Here is a 23,349-nt window from a genome sequence, read left to right on the forward strand (position 1 = left end):
TAAAGTTAGTGAGGGAAATATAAGTCTCCAGCTTCAGCGATTTTTGCAATTCGTTCCAGTCATTGGCAGCAGAGAACTGGAAGGAAAAGCGGCCAAAGGTGTTGGCTTTGGGATTGACCAGTGAGATATACCTGCTGGAGCGCGTGCAACGGGTGGGTGTTATTATCATGACCAGTGAGCTGAGATAAGGCGGAGACATAGACTTATAGATGACCTGGAGCCAGTGGGTCTGGCGACGAATATGTAGCGAGGGCCAGCCGACTAGAGAATACAGGTCGCAGTGGTGGGTGGTATATGGGGCTTTGGTGACAAAACGGATGGCATTGTGATAGACTGCATCCAGTTTGCTGAGTAGAGTATTTGGAAGCTATTTTGTAAATGACATCGCCGAAGTCGAGGATCGGTAGGATAGTCAGTTTTACGAGGGTATGTTTGGCGGCGTGAGTGAAGGAGGCTTTGTTGCGAAATAGGAAGCCGATTCTAGATTTAATTTTGGATTGGAGATGTTTAATATAAGTCTGGAAGGAGAGTTTACAGTCTAGCCAGACACCTAGGTATTTGTAGTTGTCCACATATTCTAAGTCAGAACCGTCCAGAGTAGTGATGCTAGTCGGGCGGGCGGGTGCGGGCAGCGAACGGTTGAAAAGCATGCATTTAGTTTCACTAGCGTTTAAGAGCAGTTGGAGGCCACGGAAGGAGTGTTGTATGGCATTGAAGCTCGTTTGGAGGTTAGTTAACACAGTGTCCAAAGAATTCATCAATCAAGTACAAGGGAGAAGCGAAAACCCGCAGACACTCGACCCTCCATGGAATGAGTTTGACTCGTAAACATTGAAGAGATTGTTCACCTCAAAATAAAAGTTTTGGTGCTGTTTTTCTGACGCTTTCCCATACTTACATATGTGTATTACATATCTTTTAGCTGGAAATCTTCTATCTCTGAATTACCCTGATCCATTCTCTCTCCTATCCTGGGATTTAGTCTGGAATTCCTTCTGGATCAACATGTTAACATTCTTCCTAGATCAACATTCTAACATTCATTCTGGATCAATATGCTAACACTCCTTCTGGATCAACATGCTAACATTCATTCTGGATCAATATGCTAACGTTCCTTCAGGATCAACATGTTAACATTCCTTTTGGATCAACATGTTAACATTCTTCCTAGATCAACATTCTAACATTCATTCTGGAACAATATGCTAACATTAATTCTGGATCAACATGCTAACATTGCTTCTGGGTCAACATGTTAACATTCTTCTGGATCAACATGTTAACATTCCTTCAGGATCAACATGTTAACATTCCTTCAGGATCAACATGCTCACAGTCTGCATCAACATGCTAACATTCCTCAAGTGTATAGGTAGTCAGATATACTGATATACATGCAGGTTTGTGTACAAACACACACAAACTCACGCACACACACGAAGCAACGACAGCATGTGTGATGGGAATGAGAGATGGAATGAGGAAGACAATATCCAGGCTTGTTCATGAAGGTTCTGCCATTGCTCTACTGTTGATGAATCATCTGTTTGTCTCTGAGCTCAACTCACCACCCATCTCTTTAAACCTTTCTCTCGCTCTCTCGCGCTCTCTCTCCTATTTTCAGGGAGCAGAAGGACCCAGGGGCCTACCAGGGGTGGCAGTAAGTCATAAAAATATTAGATAAAATAATGATGAAATACATATTAAAAATGATTGCCTCTAGTATGTACTGTATAATGGTCTCTGTAGTCTCCTTCTATCATGTTAATTTGCATCATGCTGCTCCTCTACAGGGTCCTCAGGGAATTAGAGGACTTACTGGACCAGTTGGGCCTGCTGGGGACATGGTACACACACACACACACACACACGTATATATTATACGTGCATCAACACATAAACACACATACTCACATACACAGCCACACAAAGTTCTCATTCTTGTGTGTATGTATTTGCTTTTCACAGGGTCCTAAAGGAGAGGAGGGGCCTCCAGGGCCACAGGGGCCCATGGGTGTAGGTGTTACAGGACCCCCGGTAAGATGTGTGTGTGTGTGTGTGTGTGTGTGTGTGTGTGTGTGTGTGTGTGTGTGTGTGTGTGTGTGTGTGTGTGTGTGTGTGTGTGTGTGTGTGTGTGTGTGTGTGTGTGTGTGTGTGTGTGTATACTGTGTGCATGCATATGTGTATTAACTCTAGTCAAAGCCATTGAGTGATTGCTGTCTCCATACTTATCCCATTCCCAACCCAGGGTAAAGACGGCAAAGGTGGATCCAATGGAATCCCAGGAGCTGATGGAAGAGATGTGAGTGGCGTCACATTGAAAACACAACACAGTCACATAGTATTGGAATTGTGTAGTCAGTGTGAATTGTATACCTTTCGTAGTACTGTGTAATAGTGTGTGAGCTAAGATCTCTAGTTTCTACAGACTCAGAGTCAGTGTTTTTAAAGTTTAAAGATGATTATATTTAGTCTAATAGCTAATGAAGGCCGCCTCAATCCATAACAGAGCCATAGTGTCTCCTGTCGCCCCTCTCTGCTCCTGACTACTTTCCTTGCAAGCTTTATCGTCTGCAATGACAAGGCCACACTAACCGTGTGTGTGTGTGTGTGTGTGTGTGTGTGTGTGTGTGTGTGTGTGTGTGTGTGTGTGTGTGTGTGTGTGTGTGTGTGTGTGTGTGTGTGTGTGTGTGTGTGTGTGTGTGTGTGTGTGTGTGTGTGTGTGTGTGTGTGTGTGTGTGTGTGTGTGTGTGTGTTCTGTCTTGCAGGGAACTGACGGAGCCAAGGGGGACAAGGTAAGCCTAGCATTTGTGAAGATGAAGAGGTGTTAAGAGGTTTGGAGGCAGGGGTAACAGATGGTAATCACTGGGGATGCTTCACCAGCACACACACACACACACACACCCACACACACATAGGCAGATGCTTACACGCACACGCACACAAACACACACACTAACACACACACACCCTCAAGGCTCAGACAGAGTAGCAGAGGAGGTGACAAGTGTGTGGGATCCAAATAGACTAGGGAAGTAAAGGAGCTTTAAGAACAGGACTAGGACTATTAATTAGTGCTACCATCAGAGCAACTGAACAGGACTAGGATTATTAATTAGAGCTACCATCAGACCAACTGAACCGGACTAGGATTATTAATTAGAGCTACCATCAGACCAACTGAACAGGACTAGGATTATTAATTAGAGCTACCATCAGACCAACTGAACAGGACTAGGATTATTAATTAGAGCTACCATCAGACCAACTGAACAGGACTAGGATTATTAATTTGTTTTACCATCAGACCAACTGAACAGGACTAGGATTATTAATTTGTTTTACCATCAGACCAACTGAACAGGACTAGGATTATTAATTAGAGCTACCATCAGACCAACTGAACAGCACTAGGATTGTTAATTAGAGCTACCATCAGACCAACTGAACAGGACTAGGACTATTAATTAGAGCTACCATCAGACCAACTGAACAGGACTAGGACTATTAATTAGAGCTACCATCAGACCAACTGAACAGGACTAGGACTATTAATTAGAGCTACCATCAGACCAACTGAACAGGACTAGGACTATTAATTAGAGCTACCATCAGACCAACTGAACAGCACTAGGATTTTTGAAATATGAATAAGAAGACACAGTAGCAGATTAATTCAACCTCAACTTTGTTTCATCACAAAACTGGAGAGCAACGTCTGTCCTGTGAAGTCCACAAAACATATTGCCTCTAACAAACAGTTACATGACCTACACCATGGTCAAGCAAGTTATTAATGTTTCCGACATTTTCAGACTACTAAACAACTATTGATTTAGAACCACAGAGAGTTACCGGAAGTCGCAAAGAAAACAGGAGCTGTTTCCGCTAGTCCAGCACCATTTCAACTTCAACATCATCAAATAACCTATGCTTAGTCTAATACAATGACAACTAAAAGATGCCAAAGACAATTTAGTCCAATCAACATGAGCTAAATATGATGTGGCTCACCCTACTTGTAGAGAAAGGCCAGTGCCATCCTCCTGTCTTTCATGTTGGCAAAACGGTCTAGTACTCTGTCATACAGTACACACTTTTAGTTTTTGTTTTGCTAGGCTACCTTGCTAAAATGCTTGCTCGCTAGCCTAACTTCCATTCATGGGCAATGATTAGCCAGCTAGTTAACATTAGCCTACATCTAGCTACATGCTGAACTTCCATCCTCTCAGATCAGGGGCACAATGTATGAATTTATGATTGGATCAGAATCACAGTTATAATCATTGGCCAGTACAGAGAATTAGGTAAAACCAAGTCCAAATCCCTAGTGGCTCATTTGGGAAAGGGCTGATTTTAGCTAGCTAGCTAGCCACTGGAGGAAACAACCCAATGAGATTCAACAATATACTTATTTTCTGTAAATTATATTTTGCTTTTGATGTGGTTGATGTGATGTCTTCCCTTGACACTCACTCAGTTTAGCTCAACACTGATTAGCTATTATTTAACCTTTTTTTTATCAAGGGAGTCCAAATGCTCGCTGGCTTCCCTTGCATTCAATGTCACACTCTTTTTGACCAAACAGCATCAGATAGATGGGGTACACATACTGAGACAGAGGGGCTCTGTTTCACTCGTTCAGATGCTTTCTCCAGTGAGATACATTCAGCCTCTTGCTAATTGAAGGAAAATTATGAATCACAGAGAGTCAAAATAAATTATTTAGATTTTCGAAAGATGCATTTATTTTATATATTGTTTTCTGTTGGTCAATTTTTGGGGGGGAGGCCTGTCTTCCCATGGCATCCATGAATATACGCCACTGGTTATTTCACAGCTTCTCTGTGTGATCTATGAGAGGTCTGTGTTTTCAGGGTGAACCTGGAGACTGTAACTGTATCAGCCCTCCATACGCAGGAACAGGTGGACCGGTGAGTATGGCTAGGTCAACATGCACACACAGATCCACACATACAGTACACACACACATGCCACAACGTGGTCATCTAAAACTTGTTTTGAGTTCAACTTCAGGGTAGTTATCTCTCTGCGGGGGACACACTCACTCACACATACACATACACACACTCAGCTCTCTTTTAACTGGTTTTGAGTTCATCTGCAGGATTATTTTTTCACTGCAGGGTGTCAGTGTTTGTTCATGAACACATATGATCTGCTGATGATGTGCTCTGAATTTGACTACTCTTGCCTTGCAGGGAGCACCAGGAACTCTGGGAGGAAACACGTGGCAGGTCTGATCTCTCTGTCATCTATTAGCCATGTCTGCCTCTTGGTTTTCTCTTGTGTCATTTGACTGAATATCAACTGAATATGTGTTTGTTGTTGGAACAATTAGGCTACGAATGGTGCCTGTCAATGCTGTGTGGTTCGCTCAGTGTGTGTGTGTGTGTGTGTGTGTGTGTGTGTGTGTGTGTGTGTGTGTGTGTGTGTGTGTGTGTGTGTGTGTGTGTGTGTGTGTGTGTGTGTGTGTGTGTGTGTGTGTGTGTGTGTGTGTGTGTGTGTGTGTGTGTGTGTGTGTGTGTGTGTGTGTGTGTGTGTGTGTGTTCCAGGGGCCTCCGGGACAACCAGGTCCTCCTGGTCCTCCTGGGCCACAGGGCTTCATCGGCATCACAGGACCCCAGGTAGGAGAGAGGGGGATCAGGGTGGTGGGGTCACGTCAATTAACCCTTTACAACACACAAGCAAGGGGTACGGCAGGGGTACTCCTTCCTTACTCATTCCTCTTTATCTCTGTACATCTTTAACCTCTCAAATGCCATTCATCAACATGAATGTACCTTGGCTGTTCTATCTCTCTCGCTCTTCTCTCTCAATTAAATTTCAATTGAAGGGCTTTATTGGCATGGGAAACATATGTTTACATTGCCAAAGCAAGTGAACTAGATAATAAACAAAAGTGAAATAACAATAACAAATAAACACTAAACATTCCAAAAGAATGAAGACATTTCAAATGTAATATTATGTCTATATACAGTGTTGTAACGATGTGCAAATAGTTAAAGTACAAAAGGGAAAATAAATAAACATAAATATAGGTTGGATTTACAATGGTGTTTGTTCTTCACTGGTTGCCCTTTTTTGTGGCAACAAATCGTGCTGCTGTATTGTATTGGTATTTCACCCAATAGATATGGGAGTTTGTCAAAATTGTATTTGCTTTTGAATTCTTTGTGGGTCTGTGTAATCTGATGGAAATGTGTGTCTCTAATATGGTCATACATTTGGCAGGAGGTTAAGAAGTGGAGCTCAGTTTCCACCTCATTTTGTGGGCAGTGTGCACATAGCCTGTCTTCTCTTGAGAACCAGGTCTGCCTTCGGAGGCCTTTTTCAATAGCAAGGCTATGCTCACTGAGTCTGTACATAGTCAAATATTTCCTTAATTTTGGGTCAGTCACAGTGGTCAGGTATTCTTCCACTGTGTACTCTCTGTTTAGGGCCAAATAGCATTCTAGTTTGCTCAGTTTTTTTGTAAATTCTTTCCAATGTGTTCCTCTCTCTCTCTTTTTCGCTCTCTCTCTCTCTCTCTTTATCTCTCTCATTCTTCTGTCCCTGCCTCTCTGTTTCCTTTCTCTCTCTCTCTCTCTCTCTCTCTCTCTCTTTATCAATTCAATTCAATTCAATTCAATTGACTTTATTGACATGGCAAGTTCATTATTACTTACATTGTCAAAGTATACATATCGAAAAATAAAAATCAAATATATATGTATATATATACAAAATATATATATATTTATATATAAATAAATGGTGGCACCAACAGCAATAATAATAGTAGTAGTGGACATGGGATTACCATTAACAACAACTACAACAACAATATTAATCAGAACAACAATACATTAAAGCAGTGGTAGTAGACCAGTGTCAACATGACTGAGAAGACATATGACCTGGTATGAAAGACAAAACAAAACTAAGCTAAATGGGAAATATTATCAACATTACTTTGCACTTTTCACTGGCTGTCCCTCAGGTTGTGGCAGGAGGACACATATTTGGCTGCCAAAATTGCACATTTTGGCTTTTCACCCAATAAATATTTGATTTTTTCTTCATCTTTTATAGTTTCAAATTCTTTGTATTGAATTATAATTTTGGGAAAGAAATATGCTCTTAGGTCTGAGTATTTGTCACAGTGTAATAGGAAATGCACCTCTGTCTCTACCTCTCCCCTGGAGCAGAGTGAGCACAGCCTGTCCTCTCTGGGCAGCCAGGTTTGTCTGTGACGACCGGTCTCTATAGCCAGACTGTGCTCACTGAGTCTGTACCTAGTCAATGTTTTCCTCAGTTTTCTATCTGTCACAGTGGTCAGATAGTCTGCTACCATGTACTGTCTGTTTATTTAGAGCCAAATAGCATTGAAGTTTACTTAGATTTTTTGTGGTGTCTTTCCAATAGGTGATATCCAATAGGTCCCTGCCTCTCTGTTTCCTCTCTCTCTCTCTCTCTCTCTCTCTTTATCTCTTCTGTTCGCCACTCCATTGTTCTCACTCTTGTTGTTCATCTTCCTCCACACTATGTTTCTCTCTTCCTGCTAACTCTTTTCTATTCCACCTTCCATGTTACTCATTTCCTTTTCAGGTTTGTCTTGAACATTGGGTTCTAGCTTGGGCAGCTTGAGGTCGTGGCTAATGCAACTCTAAATGCAAATTAATGCAGAATTAAAATAGCAAATTATTTTATTAATCTTAAATTCTTAATGTAAACATGTTACACAATAGTAAAAGTAAATATGCAAGTACATAAAGAACTATTGCATAAATGCAATAACATTTAAAGTAAACCGTATTCATGTAATGAAGCTCTATGCTATTGTTAACCTTGGGGCTGTAAATATATATATGTATTAATGGGAGTCTTTTTTAAATCATAGCCCTGCTTTAAACATTCACTAACTCTTGTGGGAAGCTTTGGTAATGTTAACTTTTTCTATCAACATATGATACATTGATGACACTTCATTTGAAGGTTTGGTTATAAACTCCTTATACAAAATTAAATAGTTATTTTAGCATTAGTACAATTATTATGAATTAAAAACCTTCAAATAAAGTTTTAGGAGAATATTTCCTCAGATTTTGTGGGAAATGTTAAATATAAACTAATTCTCAACAACATTTTACACATTTAAACCAGGTTAATGGGAAACGAAGATGTAATATTGGTTCATGAAGACCAGGCTGAGTTCACTGTGTAAGAAAGTGATTGATTTGTCTAAATATGATGTTCATGTGTTTATCAAGCACTAAACAATTAGGAGCAGGAATCAAATTTGCACACAAATATCCTGTTCAAATCAAAGCACTTAAAAAATATATATTGTTTGACCTCTTGCACAGTGAGCCCTGCATGCTATTCAATCTGGTGTTATGTTTTTTTATTTACAAAATAATCAAACAATTTAAACCAAACATGAATCAAACTATTTAAATTAATTTAAATAGTGCTTTAAAAACTAGACAACGGAATCAAAAGAGTCTGAACATAAACCAGGAAAGGGAGAACACGGGTGATTGGTTGTTCCTACAACCTCGAAACTGTAACCCCCTCTGACCATTGGTGGAGAGGGATGTGGCAAGCCTGTGATAGGCTAAAACCAGTTGAATCTCAGTTCCTTCTTTCAGGGTAACCCTGGCAACGACGGGGTACCAGGGCAGCCGGGTCTGCCTGGGAGAACTGTAAGTAATAAGACAGAAGGGTTGGAGTCACTTCCATTCCAATTCAGACACATCGGAAAGGGATTTGAAAATCAAATTCCAGAATTGTGAAAAACAATATTAATGAATACCAATGACACTTTCTGATTCTAGAATTGGAATTCATTAGCTGAATTGTCTAAATTGAAATGGATTTGACCCCAACCCATGCCAGACAGAGGAGGCGGGGCTAGATGAGTGCTGCAGCTTTGTGATTGGACGGTGCAGGGAGGGAGGAGCCTGGTTGGGTTGTAGGTCTGTGTTGTGGAGTGGAGCACTCTGGCAGAAGTTCATTGAGGATCTCTAGACTTTGGACATAACTATACAGTAGACACACCACGACTTAGTGGCAGCTAGAACAATGAACGCACTCAGCTCAAAGACTTTTAGTGTTGAAATGCACTTTCTGCCTTTCAGAAAGACTTTTACCATTGATTTGTGCCTCAAAAGCATGCACGTACACACACACAGACATTGTTGGCGTAGTTTCATAAATGCAGTGTGTGAGTGTGTGAGTATGTGAGTGCAGCCATTAGTTTGAGTCGAAGAGTTTTGCTGTACTCTTTTGTTCAGCCTTGTTATGCTGAGTACAGTAAGAGCCTGTAGATCTGCTGTTGAGAGGACTGCACTATGAGGTCTATTTTCCATATAGCTGGCATCCAGCTCAGCCCCCTGCCACATACACACACACAAACACACACACACACACCCTCCACACAATAATCAATCTACCCACAGTGGAAACTTGGTTTCACGAACTCTCACACACACACACACACACACACACACACACACACACACACACACACACACACACACACACACACACACACACACACACACACACACACACACACACACACACACACACACACACACACACACACACACACACACACACACACACACACACACACACACATTATACACACTCACTAAGTGCTCCAGTCCTAACATCAGTAGACAGACATACTGACCCACCAGCTCCTCTCTAGCTCCATGGCCCTGCCTGCATGTTATATGTCAATGGATTTAAATGCCTAAAACAGACTATTAAAACATTTAATTCTAAGATAAATTCTTAATTCACTCTTATCTTAATCTTAGCTAATAAAAACTAATCCTTAAAACCACAAAACATTATTAGAAACATAATTTAACAGACGAGTTTGTTGAATACAAATGAATCCATTTAAAAAGGATAAAAGAACAATTTAGCAAAAGTAAAGGATAATTAAATAGGAGTATATTGAAAGTATAAAGTAAATATCATTGACATATAATGATTCTTCTCTCTGAGACATCCTGTTAATGCACACAGCCTGAGTTTAACAAACCTAATGAGCTGCATCATGCTAGCTCAAATGAGCTCTTCTGGCTAGTAACAACCGTTTGAACAAAGCCAACAGATTTTGAAACCAGGCTAAGTGCAATTCACAGGTTCTCTCACTGTGTGAAGGGCCCCACTGCTGTGGTAGTATTGTACTGTGAGTGGGTTTCCTTGGAGTGGTCAGAATGTTTCAGGCCACCCATGCAGGTAAATCAATCAACTTTCAAACTCCCAACAATGATCCCAATAAATGGCTGGATTTGAATACCAACGTGTTTTGAAAGACTTGCAAAACCTTGTGATTTTGAATGTTTTGTGTCTCTTTGGGCAAATCCTAAATGGCACCCTATTCCCTCTAGTGGCCTATGTGACTCTGGCCAAAAGTAATACACTACACAGGGAATTGAGTGCTATTTGGGACTTCTGAATGGATCGTTCATCGAATTTGGACTGTACTGCAGTTCAACACCGTTTGCACTATGTTGCATCCAATGTGCAGAAGTCAACTGTACTTATAAATTGTAATTGTATTCCAACATTTTACTGTAGAAGGATGAAGTTGCCCCTAGACGCTGATCTAAGATCAGTTTTACATTGGCAGCTCCCTAGTGGTTAAGGCTTGGAGTTTTCTCGGATAAACTGATTTTTGATCAGTTTCCAAGGGGAACATCTACTTGGAGCCTTTTCTCCCTCTCCTTTACATTTTACTCTCCTCTCCCCCTCTCACTCACTACCCCCCCCCCCCCCCCCCCCTCCCCGCCGCCCTTCCTCAGCATCTGAGGCTGCCTCAGGATGAGGACCCCAGTCGAGGAGATGGAGAGGTAAGACAGGAGGTAGAGAGGTGCACTCTGGGAAATAGAGTTCTATAGTACTGCTCTTTGATTTATATGCATGAGCTGTACTGATGTGATTATACATAACACAAACATGCATGAACTGTGTCCATGCAGTGTACATTGAGCTCACACACTTCATGTCATCAAAGTGTGTGTGTCCTCTGCTGCAGAAGGTGTGTGAGGACTGCTCCAAGGGCTTGCCAGGGGTACCAGGCATGGCGGGCACCAAGGGAGAGAAAGGAGATGAGGGAAAGACTGGCATAGGCCATGCTTCCGACGGCTGTGAGAGGGTGAGAGGCTGGGGGTGAGGGGTGTATTGGTGGAGGGCATGGGGAAGAGTGGTGAGGGGTGTATTGGTGGAGGGCATGGGGAAGAGTGGTGAGGGGTGTATTGGTGGAGGGCATGGGGAAAAGTGGTGAGGGGTGTATTGGTGGAGGGCATGGGGAAGAGTGGTGAGGGGTGTATTGGTGGAGGGCATGGGGAAGAGTGGTGAGGGGTGTATTGGTGGAGGGCATGGGGAAGAGTGGTGAGGGGTGTATTGGTGGAGGGCATGGGGAAGAGTGGTGAAGGGTGTATTGGTGGAGGGCATGGGGAAGAGTGGTGAGGGGTGTATTGGTGGAGGGCATGGGGAAGAGTGGTGAGGGGTGTATTGGTGGAGGGCATGGGGAAGAGTGGTGAGGGGTGTATTGGTGGAGGGCATGGGGAAGAGTGGTGAGGGGTGTATTGGTGGAGGGCATGGGGAAGAGTGGTGAGGGGTGTATTGGTGGAGGGCATGGGGAAGAGTGGTGAGGGGTGTATTGGTGGAGGGCATGGGGAAGAGTGGTGAGGGGTGTATTGGTGGAGGGCATGGGGAAGAGTGGTGAGGGGTGTATTGGTGGAGGGCATGGGGAAGAGTGGTGAAGGGTGTATTGGTGGAGGGCATGGGGAAGAGTGGTGAGGGGTGTATTGGTGGAGGGCATGGGGAAGAGTGGTGAGGGGTGTATTGGTGGAGGGCATGGGGAAAAGTGGTGAGGGGTGTATTGGTGGAGGGCATGGGGAAGAGTGGTGAGGGGTGTATTGGTGGAGGGCATGGGGAAGAGTGGTGAGGGGTGTATTGGTGGAGGGCATGGGGAAGAGTGGTGAGGGGTGCATCGGTGAGGTGGTTAGGGGGGCATATATATTGTTGGCTGGTCAGAACGAGACTGTAGAATCATGGAAATTCTAATTGATTCTTCTGGGTTCATGAATCTACATCATTCTTCTGGGTTCATTTTATTTATTTATTTCACCTTTATTTAACCAGGAAGGCCAGTTGAGAACAAGTTCTTATTTACATCTGCGACCTGGTCAAGATAAAGCAAAGCAGTGCGAAAAAAACAACAACACAGAGTTACAAATGGGATAAACAAACGTACAGTCAATAACACAATAAATCTACATGATTTACATGATTTTTCATTGATTCATGAATCATAAGAATCAATAACACTGTCAGTTTTGGTTCTGATTTTGACCCAATCTATCCGAAGCTTTGCCTAGGCAGAGTCATAGTTCTGACCTACGACCTCTTTGTGTTTGTTACAGTGTTTCCTAAACCAAAGGCTGCAGAGGGAGGAGGCTGCACAGGCGCCTGTACGTCCACACTGTCTTTAACTATCGAACTCTCACACTCACAGTCACACACAACACGCACGCACATTCACACGCACGCACACACACCACACAAGCACGCACACACTACGCACGCACATACACACACACACACTGATTCATAGAAGTATTTATCTTCTTTTCTATGTAGACCACCACCAACACTGATGGAGCTAATGGAGGCTGCTCCGGACCAGGAACACCAGGTCACCCAGGAACACCAGGATCACCTGGAATAAGGGGAGAGACGGTAAGTGTGTGTGTTTGTGTGTTTGTTTGTTGATTTGTGTGTGTGTTTGTTTGTGAGTGTGGTGAAATATAACAAGCTGCGTGTTATTAGCGTGTTGAATCTCTAACAGGAAGTGCCTTTCTGCCTACATTTCCCAGGGTCCTCAGGGACAAAGGGGACAGGCTGGAGTACCAGGAAATATGGTGAGCTCAAAACCAGAGATTGTAAGGCATTATAACACTTCATAAGGCTATATAGAGACATTATAAGCCAGCACAACAGAGTCAAAGCATGGTGTCTGTAAGGAGAACTGGGGTGTCTATCATAGCTAGAGGCAGGAGTTTTACCTAACCATACTATACTAGATCAGGAAAAACTCCTGTCGCAGAGCAGACTTTCTGAGCTCTTGTTCTGTCTTGACTGGTTTCTTCTTCCTCTAATGGCTCTCCTACTGACTTTGTGCTTTACTCATTTTAATTGCCCACAGATGTTCTTCTGTTTATAGAGTGACTGTTACACTGGAATGGCAAAGTCTATTTGTGAAGCACCTCTCTTTCTGTGCTGCATGTACACTACCTAAAGGCTACATTTCTGTCACTAGTACTTATTCCATGTCATGTTTTGGGCCATGTTCAACTACTTGAAAATGTGTCTTTCTTCATTTTCTTGGAAGGAATCACCGAACTGAACAATACTATGTAGCCTATTTGCCGCCTTGCTTTCACCTATCCCACTGTGTTAGATCAGTGCATACTTCCTGGAAGGCTGTGTTTCTAGTGTTGGACCATGGCCATAGTGTTTACGTGGCCTGTGTTTCTAGTGTTGGACCATGGCCATAGTGTTTACGTGGCCTGTGTTTCTAGTGTTGGACCATGGCCATAGTGTTTACGTGGCCTGTGTTTCTAGTGTTGGACCATGGCCATAGTGTTTACGTGGCCTGTGTTTCTAGTGTTGGACCATGGCCATAGTGTTTACGTGGCCTGTGTTTCTAGTGTTGGACCATGGCCATAGTGTTTACGTGGTCTGTGTTTCTAGTGTTGGACCATGGCCATAGTGTTTACGTGGCCTGTGTTTCTAGTGTTGGACCATGGCCATAGTGTTTACGTGGCCTGTGTTTCTAGTGTTGGACCATGGCCATAGTGTTTACGTGGCCTGTGTTTCTAGTGTTGGACCATGGCCATAGTGTTTACGTGGCCTGTTTTTCTAGTGTTGGACCATGGCCATAGTGTTTACGTGGCCTGTGTTTCTTATAAAGCTTCATCAGTGAAGGATCATGCAGAGTAAAGCATCTTCATGTTGATACTTGAAACGTGAGGTCATAGACCACTCTAGTGGTAGGTTCTAGAACTACATAGGCCTTGAATTCAATTAGGCTGCTTCCCAAATATCCACCCTTCTCTCAAAGTTTGCACTTCCCATCGTGGATTTACCAATTGTGGAAACTCCCTCCAGCCAATGATTACATCAATCCAATGCTTTTAAATCAATAACAGGAAGTGTGCACAGTTTTGGAGAAGGGGGGAGAGTAGAGATAGATGTGTTGCGCAACTATGGGGCTAAACAGACAGAGTTGGCTTAGATTGTTGACAACATGTAAACTATATTTAGTCTCCAAATGTTTATTGAAAACATACATAGATTTGCACAAATTTGAACTTGTTGTCTCTCAAATACATTGTTACAGTTGTTGGTTAGCTAGCTAGTGAATTTTAGCCATATTAGCATAGACGTGACATCAGTCAAAACAAAAAGGCATAGTATTAATAAGAAGATACAACGAGCCCTACGATTCCCCACACGGCAGCTTCTTGTCATTGTGGCAAGCTATCTGACCGCTCAGAAACCTAACACCACCTCATCGATGCACGCTTAGCATTTTGGTGAAGTTGTCAGCCAACTTGTCTATACAGCCAATTTCCACCATATCCATGAGTATCCCTTCAGCCGATTGGAGTAGTACCGTAACAGGCTAAGGGTCAGTGTTGCTGTTTACAATGCTGAGCTTAGAACAGTTGTTTTAGTTGCCCCTCTCATTGCCTGTTTCTCTACAGGGTCCTCCTGGTTTTCCTGGTCCTCAAGGCTCATCTGGACTTACTGTGAGTTTACTACATTTATATACTGTACTATACTATACTGTGTGTGTTTGTGTCTGTCTCTCCATATCTTTCTTCTGCTCTGAAACTGGAAGAGATGGAGAACTGTTCTGAAAAGGAATAAATCCAAATCGGAAAAATCAAATAAAAGTGTTTAGAACATCTTGGTGCCCCAAAAAATCAGTACATAAATGGAAGGTGAAAACAAAACACAAACATTTCGGCCTCAGGCCATCGTCAGTGTAGATTGTCAGCACACACAGCTGTCTTCTATTTCAAGGATAATTGCATCATTTGAAACTCTATCAACACTGTGCGCGAGTGTTGGATCTCTTTAAATCAGCAGGAGGGGGTGCTCATAGTGATTTGGCTCTGCCATCTCCATCTCTACAGCTCTTTAATGAAAGTTATTTCAGATGAGGAAACCATTCTATTGTCTCACCAGTTGTTCAATTATTTCCCCTGTCTAAGTGATGGAGAGTGGTAGTGCCATGCAGTGAACACGCCAACCCCCCTTATATCATTCCATTGTTTTAGCGAATGGAAGTCAGTAATGGTTGAACGGTGCGAGCCCAGCATGGAATCCATTTTGAAACGTTAAGCGGCGTTAATTCCAGGTGTGTGTGTGTGTGTGTGTGTGTGTGTGTGTGTGTGTGTGTGTGTGTGTGGTCTGTGTGTGTGTGTGTGTGTGTGTGTATGTGTGTGGTGTGTGTGTGTGTGTGTGTGTGTGTGTGTGTGTGTGTGTGTGTGTGTGTGTGTGTGTGTGTGTGTGTGTGTGTGTGTGTGTGTGTGTGTGTGTGTGTGTGTGTGTGTGTGTGTGTGTGTGTGTGTGTGTGTGTGTGTGTGTGTGTGTGTGTGTGTGCGTCTCTTCCGCACTCCGTTTTGTATTATTTTCTCTGATTGAATAGTAGCAGCTGAGAAACATTTTTCATCGTAATGAAACTCAGCTACATTGGTAAGACATTGAACTGAATCTATAACAGGGATTTGAATAGCTTTACGCTGTCAGTAGCCTTGTATATTAGAGGGGAGAGAGAGAGAACAGATATGGAGACAGAGAGGGGTAAGGAAGATAGAAATGGGGACAGAAAGTGAGAGAGAAGAAGGATAGCTAGAGAAGAGAGCAATGCAGAGAGCCGTCGTCTGAAATACATTGACTGCATTATGAAAATCAATACAATCCGTAATGAATGAGTCCTCTGGCTGGTTTGGGGAGAGGGTTGCTGACTGAGGGTGTCAGTATGGTTTGGTCACGGTCATGGAACTACATCGCCTGCATTGAATCCTCATAGAGAGAGCAGCAGGTCACAGAACAAGAGATAAAGTCACATTTAGAAGTTCTCAGTGGAACATTGGAAATGGAAAGAAGACTTCACTGTCTCCCTCATACTGTATTGGCTGGTCTTGTCCTTGGATTGTGTGTGTGTGTGTGTGTGTGTGTGTGTGTGTGTGTGTGTGTGTGTGTGTGTGTGTGTGTGTGTGTGTGTGTGTGTGTGTGTGTGTGTGTGTGTGTGTGTGTGTGTGTGTGTGTGTGTGTGTGTGTGTGTGTGTGTGTGTGTGTGTGTGTGTGTGTGTGTGTGTGTGTGTGTGTGTGTGTGTGTGTGTGTGTGTGTGTGTAGGCCAGGGTAATGCTTTCTACCTCTGCAGTGTTTGTAAGTCTGAATAGAGATTTAATTTAGTGTTCTACTTCTCCTCTCCCAGGGAATATGGGGATATGTAACTACATTGCTGAGATGATGGCGATGACACAGATAGCTCTCATTCTAAACTTATAGTCCTCAAATCGCCTTTCTTTTATGATCTCTTCTGTTTCTTTTCTCATTTCTCCACTTCTGTCTTTGTTCCCTCTCGTCATCTTTCCTTCCCTCTCCTCTCTCCTCTCTCCCTCTCTAATCTTCTGTCCTCCCTCTTCACCTCTCGCCTCTCCCTCGCTCCTCTCCTCACCTCTCCCTCGCTCCATCCCTCCTCTCCTCACCTTTCTCCCTCATCACCTCTCTCCCTCTTTCCGTCCATCCTCTCTCCTCTCCAGGGTCAGCAGGGTGAGAGAGGAACAGCAGGACCACCAGGTGTGAAGGGTGAAACGGTGAGTCATGGCTACCCTCATCGATACATGTTAGATCAAGTTTGATTAGATACATTATTTATGCATCTTTATGGTGTCTCTCAGGGCCCTCCAGGGACTAATGGATACCCAGGTTCTATGGGACCACCTGGGCTTCCTGTAAGATACATCAACTTCCTGTTTCATCACATTTATATGAATATTAAAGAACATATTGAACATATTGATTGACTGACTGACTGATTGATTGACAGGGCCTGAAGGGCGAGAGAGGGACACCAGGCGGTGCGGGAACGATCGGAGAATCGGTAAACATGAACAAACACAGTCGTTAAACACTCTGCATGTGATGGGGGTTTCACTTCATTTGGATAGTCTAAGAAACCTATGGTGATTTAACAGAATATCTGTAGCAGTTGACATGTCAGATAGTGAGTAGATAACTATGCGTTTGTTGGGTTCTATTTTATTACTACAGTGAATGTGAGATAGTGTCCTAACCCAGTCCTCTTTCCTACAGGGTCCACCAGGCAACCCAGGATACCAGGGAAAGGCTGGAGTAGCGGTCCGTAACCTCATCCCCTCATCCCCGTTATCCCTCGCACCTATAACTTATCATCCATAACCTCAACCCCTTTATCCCTCACCCCTATAATTTATCATCCATAACCTCATCCCCTTTATCCCTCACCCCTATAATTTATCATCCATAACCTCATCCCCTTTATCCCTCGCCCCTATTACTTATCATCCATAAACTCATACCATTTATCCCTCGCCCCTATAACTTATCATCTGTAACCCCATCCCCTTTATCCCTCGCCCCTACTGTATAACCTATCATCCATAACCTAATCCCCTTATCCCCTTTATTCCTCATCCCTATAACTTATCATCCGTAACCTCATCCCCACATATTTATCCCTCGTCCCTATAACGTATCATCCATAAACTCATCCCTCACCCTCTTTATCCCCACATCCTTATGTCTTACGCATAACCTCATCCATATCCCTGATCTTCATGACTTCATGTCCTCTTGAGAATGTTCTGCTTTCAAGGTTTTGGTTCGAGTCTCTGTCCATGTTAAAATATTGCTGTCTGTTGGTCCAAAGGGACCCAAAGGAGAGGCTGGACTGGCAGGTTCCGATGGACCGAAGGGAAATCAGGTATAGTACAATGCAATATGCATTTCAAATATACGTTTCAAATGCTGTGTTCAAAAAACAGACTCAACACTCACACACATGCACACACACGTACGCACACACACACACACACACACACACACACACACACACACACACACACACACACACACACACACACACACACACACACACACACACACACACACACACACACACACACACACACACACACACACACACACACACACATACTGATGTGATCCCTCCACCTTTTTAGGGCTCCCAAGGGCAACCAGGATTCCCAGGTACACCGGTGAGTAGAGTCAAGTCTACTTTATGACTCAGTTAGTTAAATATCTATTGGCATGTGACCATAGCAACTGGAGGAAGGTTGTGGTCAACTGTTGTGTGGTCAACTAACAATGATGATGACTGTAAGGTACATTTGAACTTTGTAGGGCCCCCCTGGTCCCCCTGGGAAACAAGGAAGAGAAGGACCACCTGGACCCAAGGCTGACAAGGTAGAGCAACTTATCATACTACGTTTTGTTCTGTTTCCTATATCTGTTTCTACTTAATAGTGAGGATACTGGTAATGTCTCTAATGTCTCTAATGTTCTCTCTCTCTCTCTCTCTCTCTCTCTCTCTCTCTCTCTCTCTCTCTCTCTCTCTCTCTCTCTCTCTCTCTCTCTCTCTCTCTCTCTCTCTCGCTCTCTCTCTCTCTCTCTCTCTCTCTCTCTCTCTCTCTCTCTCTCTCTCTCTCTCTCTCTCTCTCTCTCTCTCTCTCTCTCTCTCTCTCTCTCTCAGGGTAATGATGGAGCACAAGGTCCGCAGGGCTCGTCTGGACCTCCAGGTTCTTCTGGGTCTCCTGGCTTGCAGGTGAGTGTGTCTGTGCATTATCACAAGATATAGTGCAAAACATTTTTTTTCACGAACGATGAGTTTAAAGAATTCTCTTCCCTCTCTGCGTGTGTGTGTGTGCCCCAAAGGGACCTCCTGGATTTGAGGGATTGGACGGTAAAGATGGGAAACCAGGAATGAGGGTAAGAGGTAGTAGATATTATTGTTAGTCGATGTAAGTAGTTAAGTAGGATGACTTGAATTGACCTCCCCTCTCTGTCCCACCTCCCCCTTCCTCTCTTTTATCTCTGTCTCTCTCTCTCTCTCTCAGGGTGAGCCAGGGATTCCAGGGACAGTAGGACCCAGAGGAATCCCGGTGAGTGCCCTTTCACCTTTACATGACCCCTACATACAGTTGAAGTCAGAAGTTTACATACACCTTAGCCAAATAGATTTAAACTCAGTTTTTCACAATTCCTCACATTTAATCCCTGTAAAAATTCTGTGTCTTAGGTTAGTTAGGATCACCACTTTATTTTAACCTCTAACGAGCCTCTACCCCGGGTCCGGGATCACCCCCCATCCCCCCACACACTGATTAGCATAGCTAGCATAGCTTCACAAGTAGATAGTAGCATCTAAATATCATTAAATCACAAGTCCAAGACACCAGATGAAAGATACACATCTTGTGAATAAAGCCACCATTTCAGATTTTTTAAATGTTTTACAGGGAAGACAAAATATGTAAATCTATTAGCTAAACACGTTAGCAAAATACACCACTTTTCTAACTCCATCAGTTTCTTACTCCTTCAGGTGCTATCACCAATTCGGCTAAACTAAGATATTGATAGCCAATAACCTATAAAAAAAAAACATCAGATGACAGTCTGATAACATATTTATGGTACAGGATAGGTTTTGTTAGAAAAAAGTGCATATTTCAGGTAGAAATCACAGTTTACAATTGCACCTACCATCACAAGACGACTAGAATTACTATAGAGAGCAACGTGTATGACCAATTTACTCTTAATAAAACATTTCATAAGAATAGACAAAGCATAGCAATGGAAAGACCCAGATCTTGTGATTCCAGACAATATTTCAGATTTTCTAAGCGTTTTACAGCGAAAACACAATAAATCGATAAGTTAGCATACCACATGTGAAAACGTTACCAGAGCATCGATTCCAGCCAAAGAGCGCTATAACGTAATCACCGCCAAAATATATTAATTTTTTCACTAACCTTCTCAGAATTCTTCCGATGACACTCCTGTAACATCATTTTACAACATACATATACAGTTTGTTCGAAAAGGTGCATATTTAGCCATACAAAACCGTGGTTATACAATGGAAATAGTCACAACTCAAGCCTCAAAATGAGGAACGTCAGCTTTCAGAGTGATCTAGTTTAATCGAAAGCTAATCATATACTTGACTAAAAAATACAGGGTTGACAGGAATCGAAAGACAAATTAGTTCTTAATGCAACCGCTGATTTACATTTTTAAAATTATCCTTACTTTTCAATACAGGGTTCGCCAAGTGAAGCTATACCAAACAAAATGGCGAAATATGCGTTTAAAATATTTCGACAGAACAACGATTTATCATATTAAATATTGCTTACTTTGAGCTGTTCTTCCATCAGATTCTTGGGCAATGTATCCTTTCTATGTTATAAACGTCTTTTGGTCGATAGATGTCCTCTGTCCTTCGAAATGTCCACCACCAACGACCGACACCCCGAAACGTTTCCAAAGCTAAAAAGTGCACGACAAATAAATTCCTCAGAATCGCACTAAACGGATATAAATTGCTATAAAACGGTTCAAATTAACTACATTATGATGTTTTTAACAACTATAACGACTGAAAACATGACCGGAGAAATATTGCTGGTTAGACAACGATTTGGAATGAGGCAAGTCCGATGTCCTTCACGCTTCAGGCGCGCGACGAGAAAGGGAGGTCCCTATACATTTTGTTCTTTTATAATGTCTGTGATTGTGCAATCGATTCCATTCAAAACGTGATGACGTACAGACACCCAGAGGAAGACGTAGGCAGTGTCGGTTTCTTCATAGCATTCACTGTCGCCTTAAAAACAGACTCCAGATCAGGGGTAAAAATTTCTGAAATCTGACCCCTGTCATGAAAAGTGCTGTAGATATTGTTCTGTACCACTCAGAGACAAAATTCCAACTTCTATAGAAACTAGAAAGTGTTTTCTATCCAATAATAACAATAATATGCATATTGTACGATCAAGAATTTAGCACGAGGCAGTTTAATTTGGAGACCCAAATATGCTAATGCGGAACAGCACCCCCTATAGTCCCAAGAATTAAGAACGTGAAATGTCAGAATAGAAGTAGAGAGAATAATTTATTTCAGCTTTTTTTTTTTTTATCACATTCCCAGTGGGTCAGAAGTTTACATACACTCAATTAGTATTTGGTAGCATTGCCTTTAAATTGTTTAACTTGGGTCAAACGTTCGGGTAGCCTTCCACAAGCATCCCATAATAAGTTGGGTGAGTTTTGACCATTCCTCCTGACAGAGCTGGTGTAACTGAGTCAGGTTTGTAGGCCTCCTTGCTTGCACACGCTTTTTCAGTTCTGCCCACAATTTTTCTATAGGATTCAGGTCAGGGTTTTGTGATGGCCACTCCAATACCTTGACTTTGTTGTCCTTAAGCCATTTTGCTACAACTTTGGAAGTATGCTTGGGGTCATTGTCCATTTGGAAGACCCATTTGCGACCAAGCTTTAACTTCTCTAGGGTATGTGGGACGGTAGCGTCTCACCTCGTCAACAGCCAGTGAAACTGCAGGGCGCCAAATTCAAAACAACAGAAATCCCATCATTAAAATTTCTCAAACATACATGTATTTTACACCATTTTAAAGATACACTTGTTGTAAATCCAGCCACAGTGTCCGATTTCAAATAGGCTTTACGACGAAAGCAAACCAAACGATTATGTTAGGTGAGTGCCTATTCAAAGAAAAACACAGCCATTTTTCCAGCCAAAGAGAGGAGTCACAAAAAGCAGAAATATAGATAAAATGAATCAGATGACACTCATAGGACTTCATGTTACACAATACATGTATGTTTTGTTCGGTAAAGATCATATTTATATCCAAAAATCTCAGTTTACATTGGCGCGTTATGTTCAGTAGTTCCAAAACATCCGGTGATTTTGCAGAGAGCCACATCAATTTACAGAAATAGTCATCATAAATGTTGATGAAAATACAAGTGTTACACATTGAATTTTAGATCCACTTCTCCTTAATGCAACCGCTGTGTCAGATTTCAAAAAAACTTTACGGAAAAAGCAAACCATGCAATAATCTGAGTATGGCGCTAAAACGACAAATCAACCCAAAGAGATATCCGCCATGTTGATAAGTCAGAAATAGTATTATAAATATTCCCTTACCTTTGATGATCTTCATCAGAATGCACTCCCAGGAATCCCAGTTCCACAATAAATTTTTGTTTTGTTCGATAATGTCCATCATTTATGTCCAAATTCCTCCTTGTTGTTCGCGCGTTCAGTACACAATCTAAACTCAAGACGCGCGTGCAAGTCCAGCGGAAAGTACGGTCCAAAAGGTTCCATTACAGTCTTTTTGAAACATGTCAAACGATGTATAGAATCAATCTTTAGGATGTTTTTAACATAAATCTTCAATAATGTTCCAACCGGAGAATTCCTTTGTCTTCAGAAATGCGATGGAACGCAGCTAACTCTCACATGAACGCGCATGGTCAGCGCATGGTCAGCTCGTGGCACTCTGGGAGAGACCTTACTCAATCTCCTCCCATTCGCCCCCACTTCACAGGAGAAGCATCAAACAAGGTTCTATATAGTGTTGACATCTAGTGGAAGCCTTAGGAAGTGCAACATGACCCCATTTCCACTGTATCTTGGATAAGCAAAGAGTTGAACACCTACAAACCTCAGATTTCCCACTTCCTGGTTGGATTTTTTCTCAGGTTTTTGCCTGCCATATGAGTTCTGTTATACTCACAGACATCATTCAAACAGTTTTATAAACTTCAAAGTGTTTTCTATCCAAATCTACTAATAATATGCATATCCTAGGATCTGGGCCTGAGTAGCAGGCAGTTTACTCTTTTTTTTTCATCCGGACGTGAAAATACTCCCCCTACCCCAAAGAAGTTAACTTCCTGACTGATGTCTTGAGATCTTGCTTCAATATATCTACATAATTTTCCTACCTCATGATGCCATCTATTTTGTGAAGTGCACCAGTCCCTCCTGCAGCAAAGCACCCCACAACATGATGCTGCCACCCCCATGCTTCACTGTTAGGATGGTGTTCTTCGGCTTGCAGGCCTCCACCTTTTTCCTCCAAACATAACGATGGACATTATGGCCAAACAGTTCTATTTTTTTT

At 42.5% G+C, this 23,349-nt stretch overlaps 1 protein-coding gene across 7 annotated transcripts in view; it reads left to right on the top strand.

Annotated features, from left to right (window-relative positions):
- The window catches only part of LOC139555089 (collagen alpha-1(XVI) chain-like), a 123,662-nt gene that overhangs the window by 92,144 nt on the left and 8,169 nt on the right, over nt 1–23,349 (top strand). For 4 of the 7 annotated variants that reach the window (XM_071368568.1, XM_071368569.1, XM_071368563.1 and 1 more), the window contains 25 exons: nt 1,628–1,663; nt 1,797–1,850; nt 1,972–2,040; nt 2,252–2,305; nt 2,772–2,798; nt 4,881–4,937; nt 5,226–5,261; nt 5,580–5,651; nt 8,661–8,714; nt 10,836–10,883; nt 11,069–11,188; nt 12,462–12,509; nt 12,679–12,777; nt 12,915–12,959; nt 14,808–14,852; nt 16,879–16,932; nt 17,017–17,070; nt 17,166–17,219; nt 17,432–17,476; nt 18,027–18,080; nt 18,340–18,375; nt 18,521–18,583; nt 18,870–18,941; nt 19,052–19,105; nt 19,234–19,278. In XM_071368568.1, coding sequence (XP_071224669.1) covers nt 1,628–1,663; nt 1,797–1,850; nt 1,972–2,040; nt 2,252–2,305; nt 2,772–2,798; nt 4,881–4,937; nt 5,226–5,261; nt 5,580–5,651; nt 8,661–8,714; nt 10,836–10,883; nt 11,069–11,188; nt 12,462–12,509; nt 12,679–12,777; nt 12,915–12,959; nt 14,808–14,852; nt 16,879–16,932; nt 17,017–17,070; nt 17,166–17,219; nt 17,432–17,476; nt 18,027–18,080; nt 18,340–18,375; nt 18,521–18,583; nt 18,870–18,941; nt 19,052–19,105; nt 19,234–19,278 — 1,395 coding nt within the window. The remainder of the gene's footprint in view (nt 1–1,627; nt 1,664–1,796; nt 1,851–1,971; nt 2,041–2,251; nt 2,306–2,771; nt 2,799–4,880; nt 4,938–5,225; nt 5,262–5,579; nt 5,652–8,660; nt 8,715–10,835; nt 10,884–11,068; nt 11,189–12,461; nt 12,510–12,678; nt 12,778–12,914; nt 12,960–14,807; nt 14,853–16,878; nt 16,933–17,016; nt 17,071–17,165; nt 17,220–17,431; nt 17,477–18,026; nt 18,081–18,339; nt 18,376–18,520; nt 18,584–18,869; nt 18,942–19,051; nt 19,106–19,233; nt 19,279–23,349) is intronic. The other 3 variants (XM_071368564.1, XM_071368566.1, XM_071368567.1) reach the window with 3 other exon arrangements.

The sequence above is a fragment of the Salvelinus alpinus genome, chromosome 26 (assembly GCF_045679555.1).
Source record: "Salvelinus alpinus chromosome 26, SLU_Salpinus.1, whole genome shotgun sequence".
In the NCBI taxonomy this organism is placed as follows: Eukaryota; Metazoa; Chordata; class Actinopteri; order Salmoniformes; family Salmonidae; genus Salvelinus; species Salvelinus alpinus.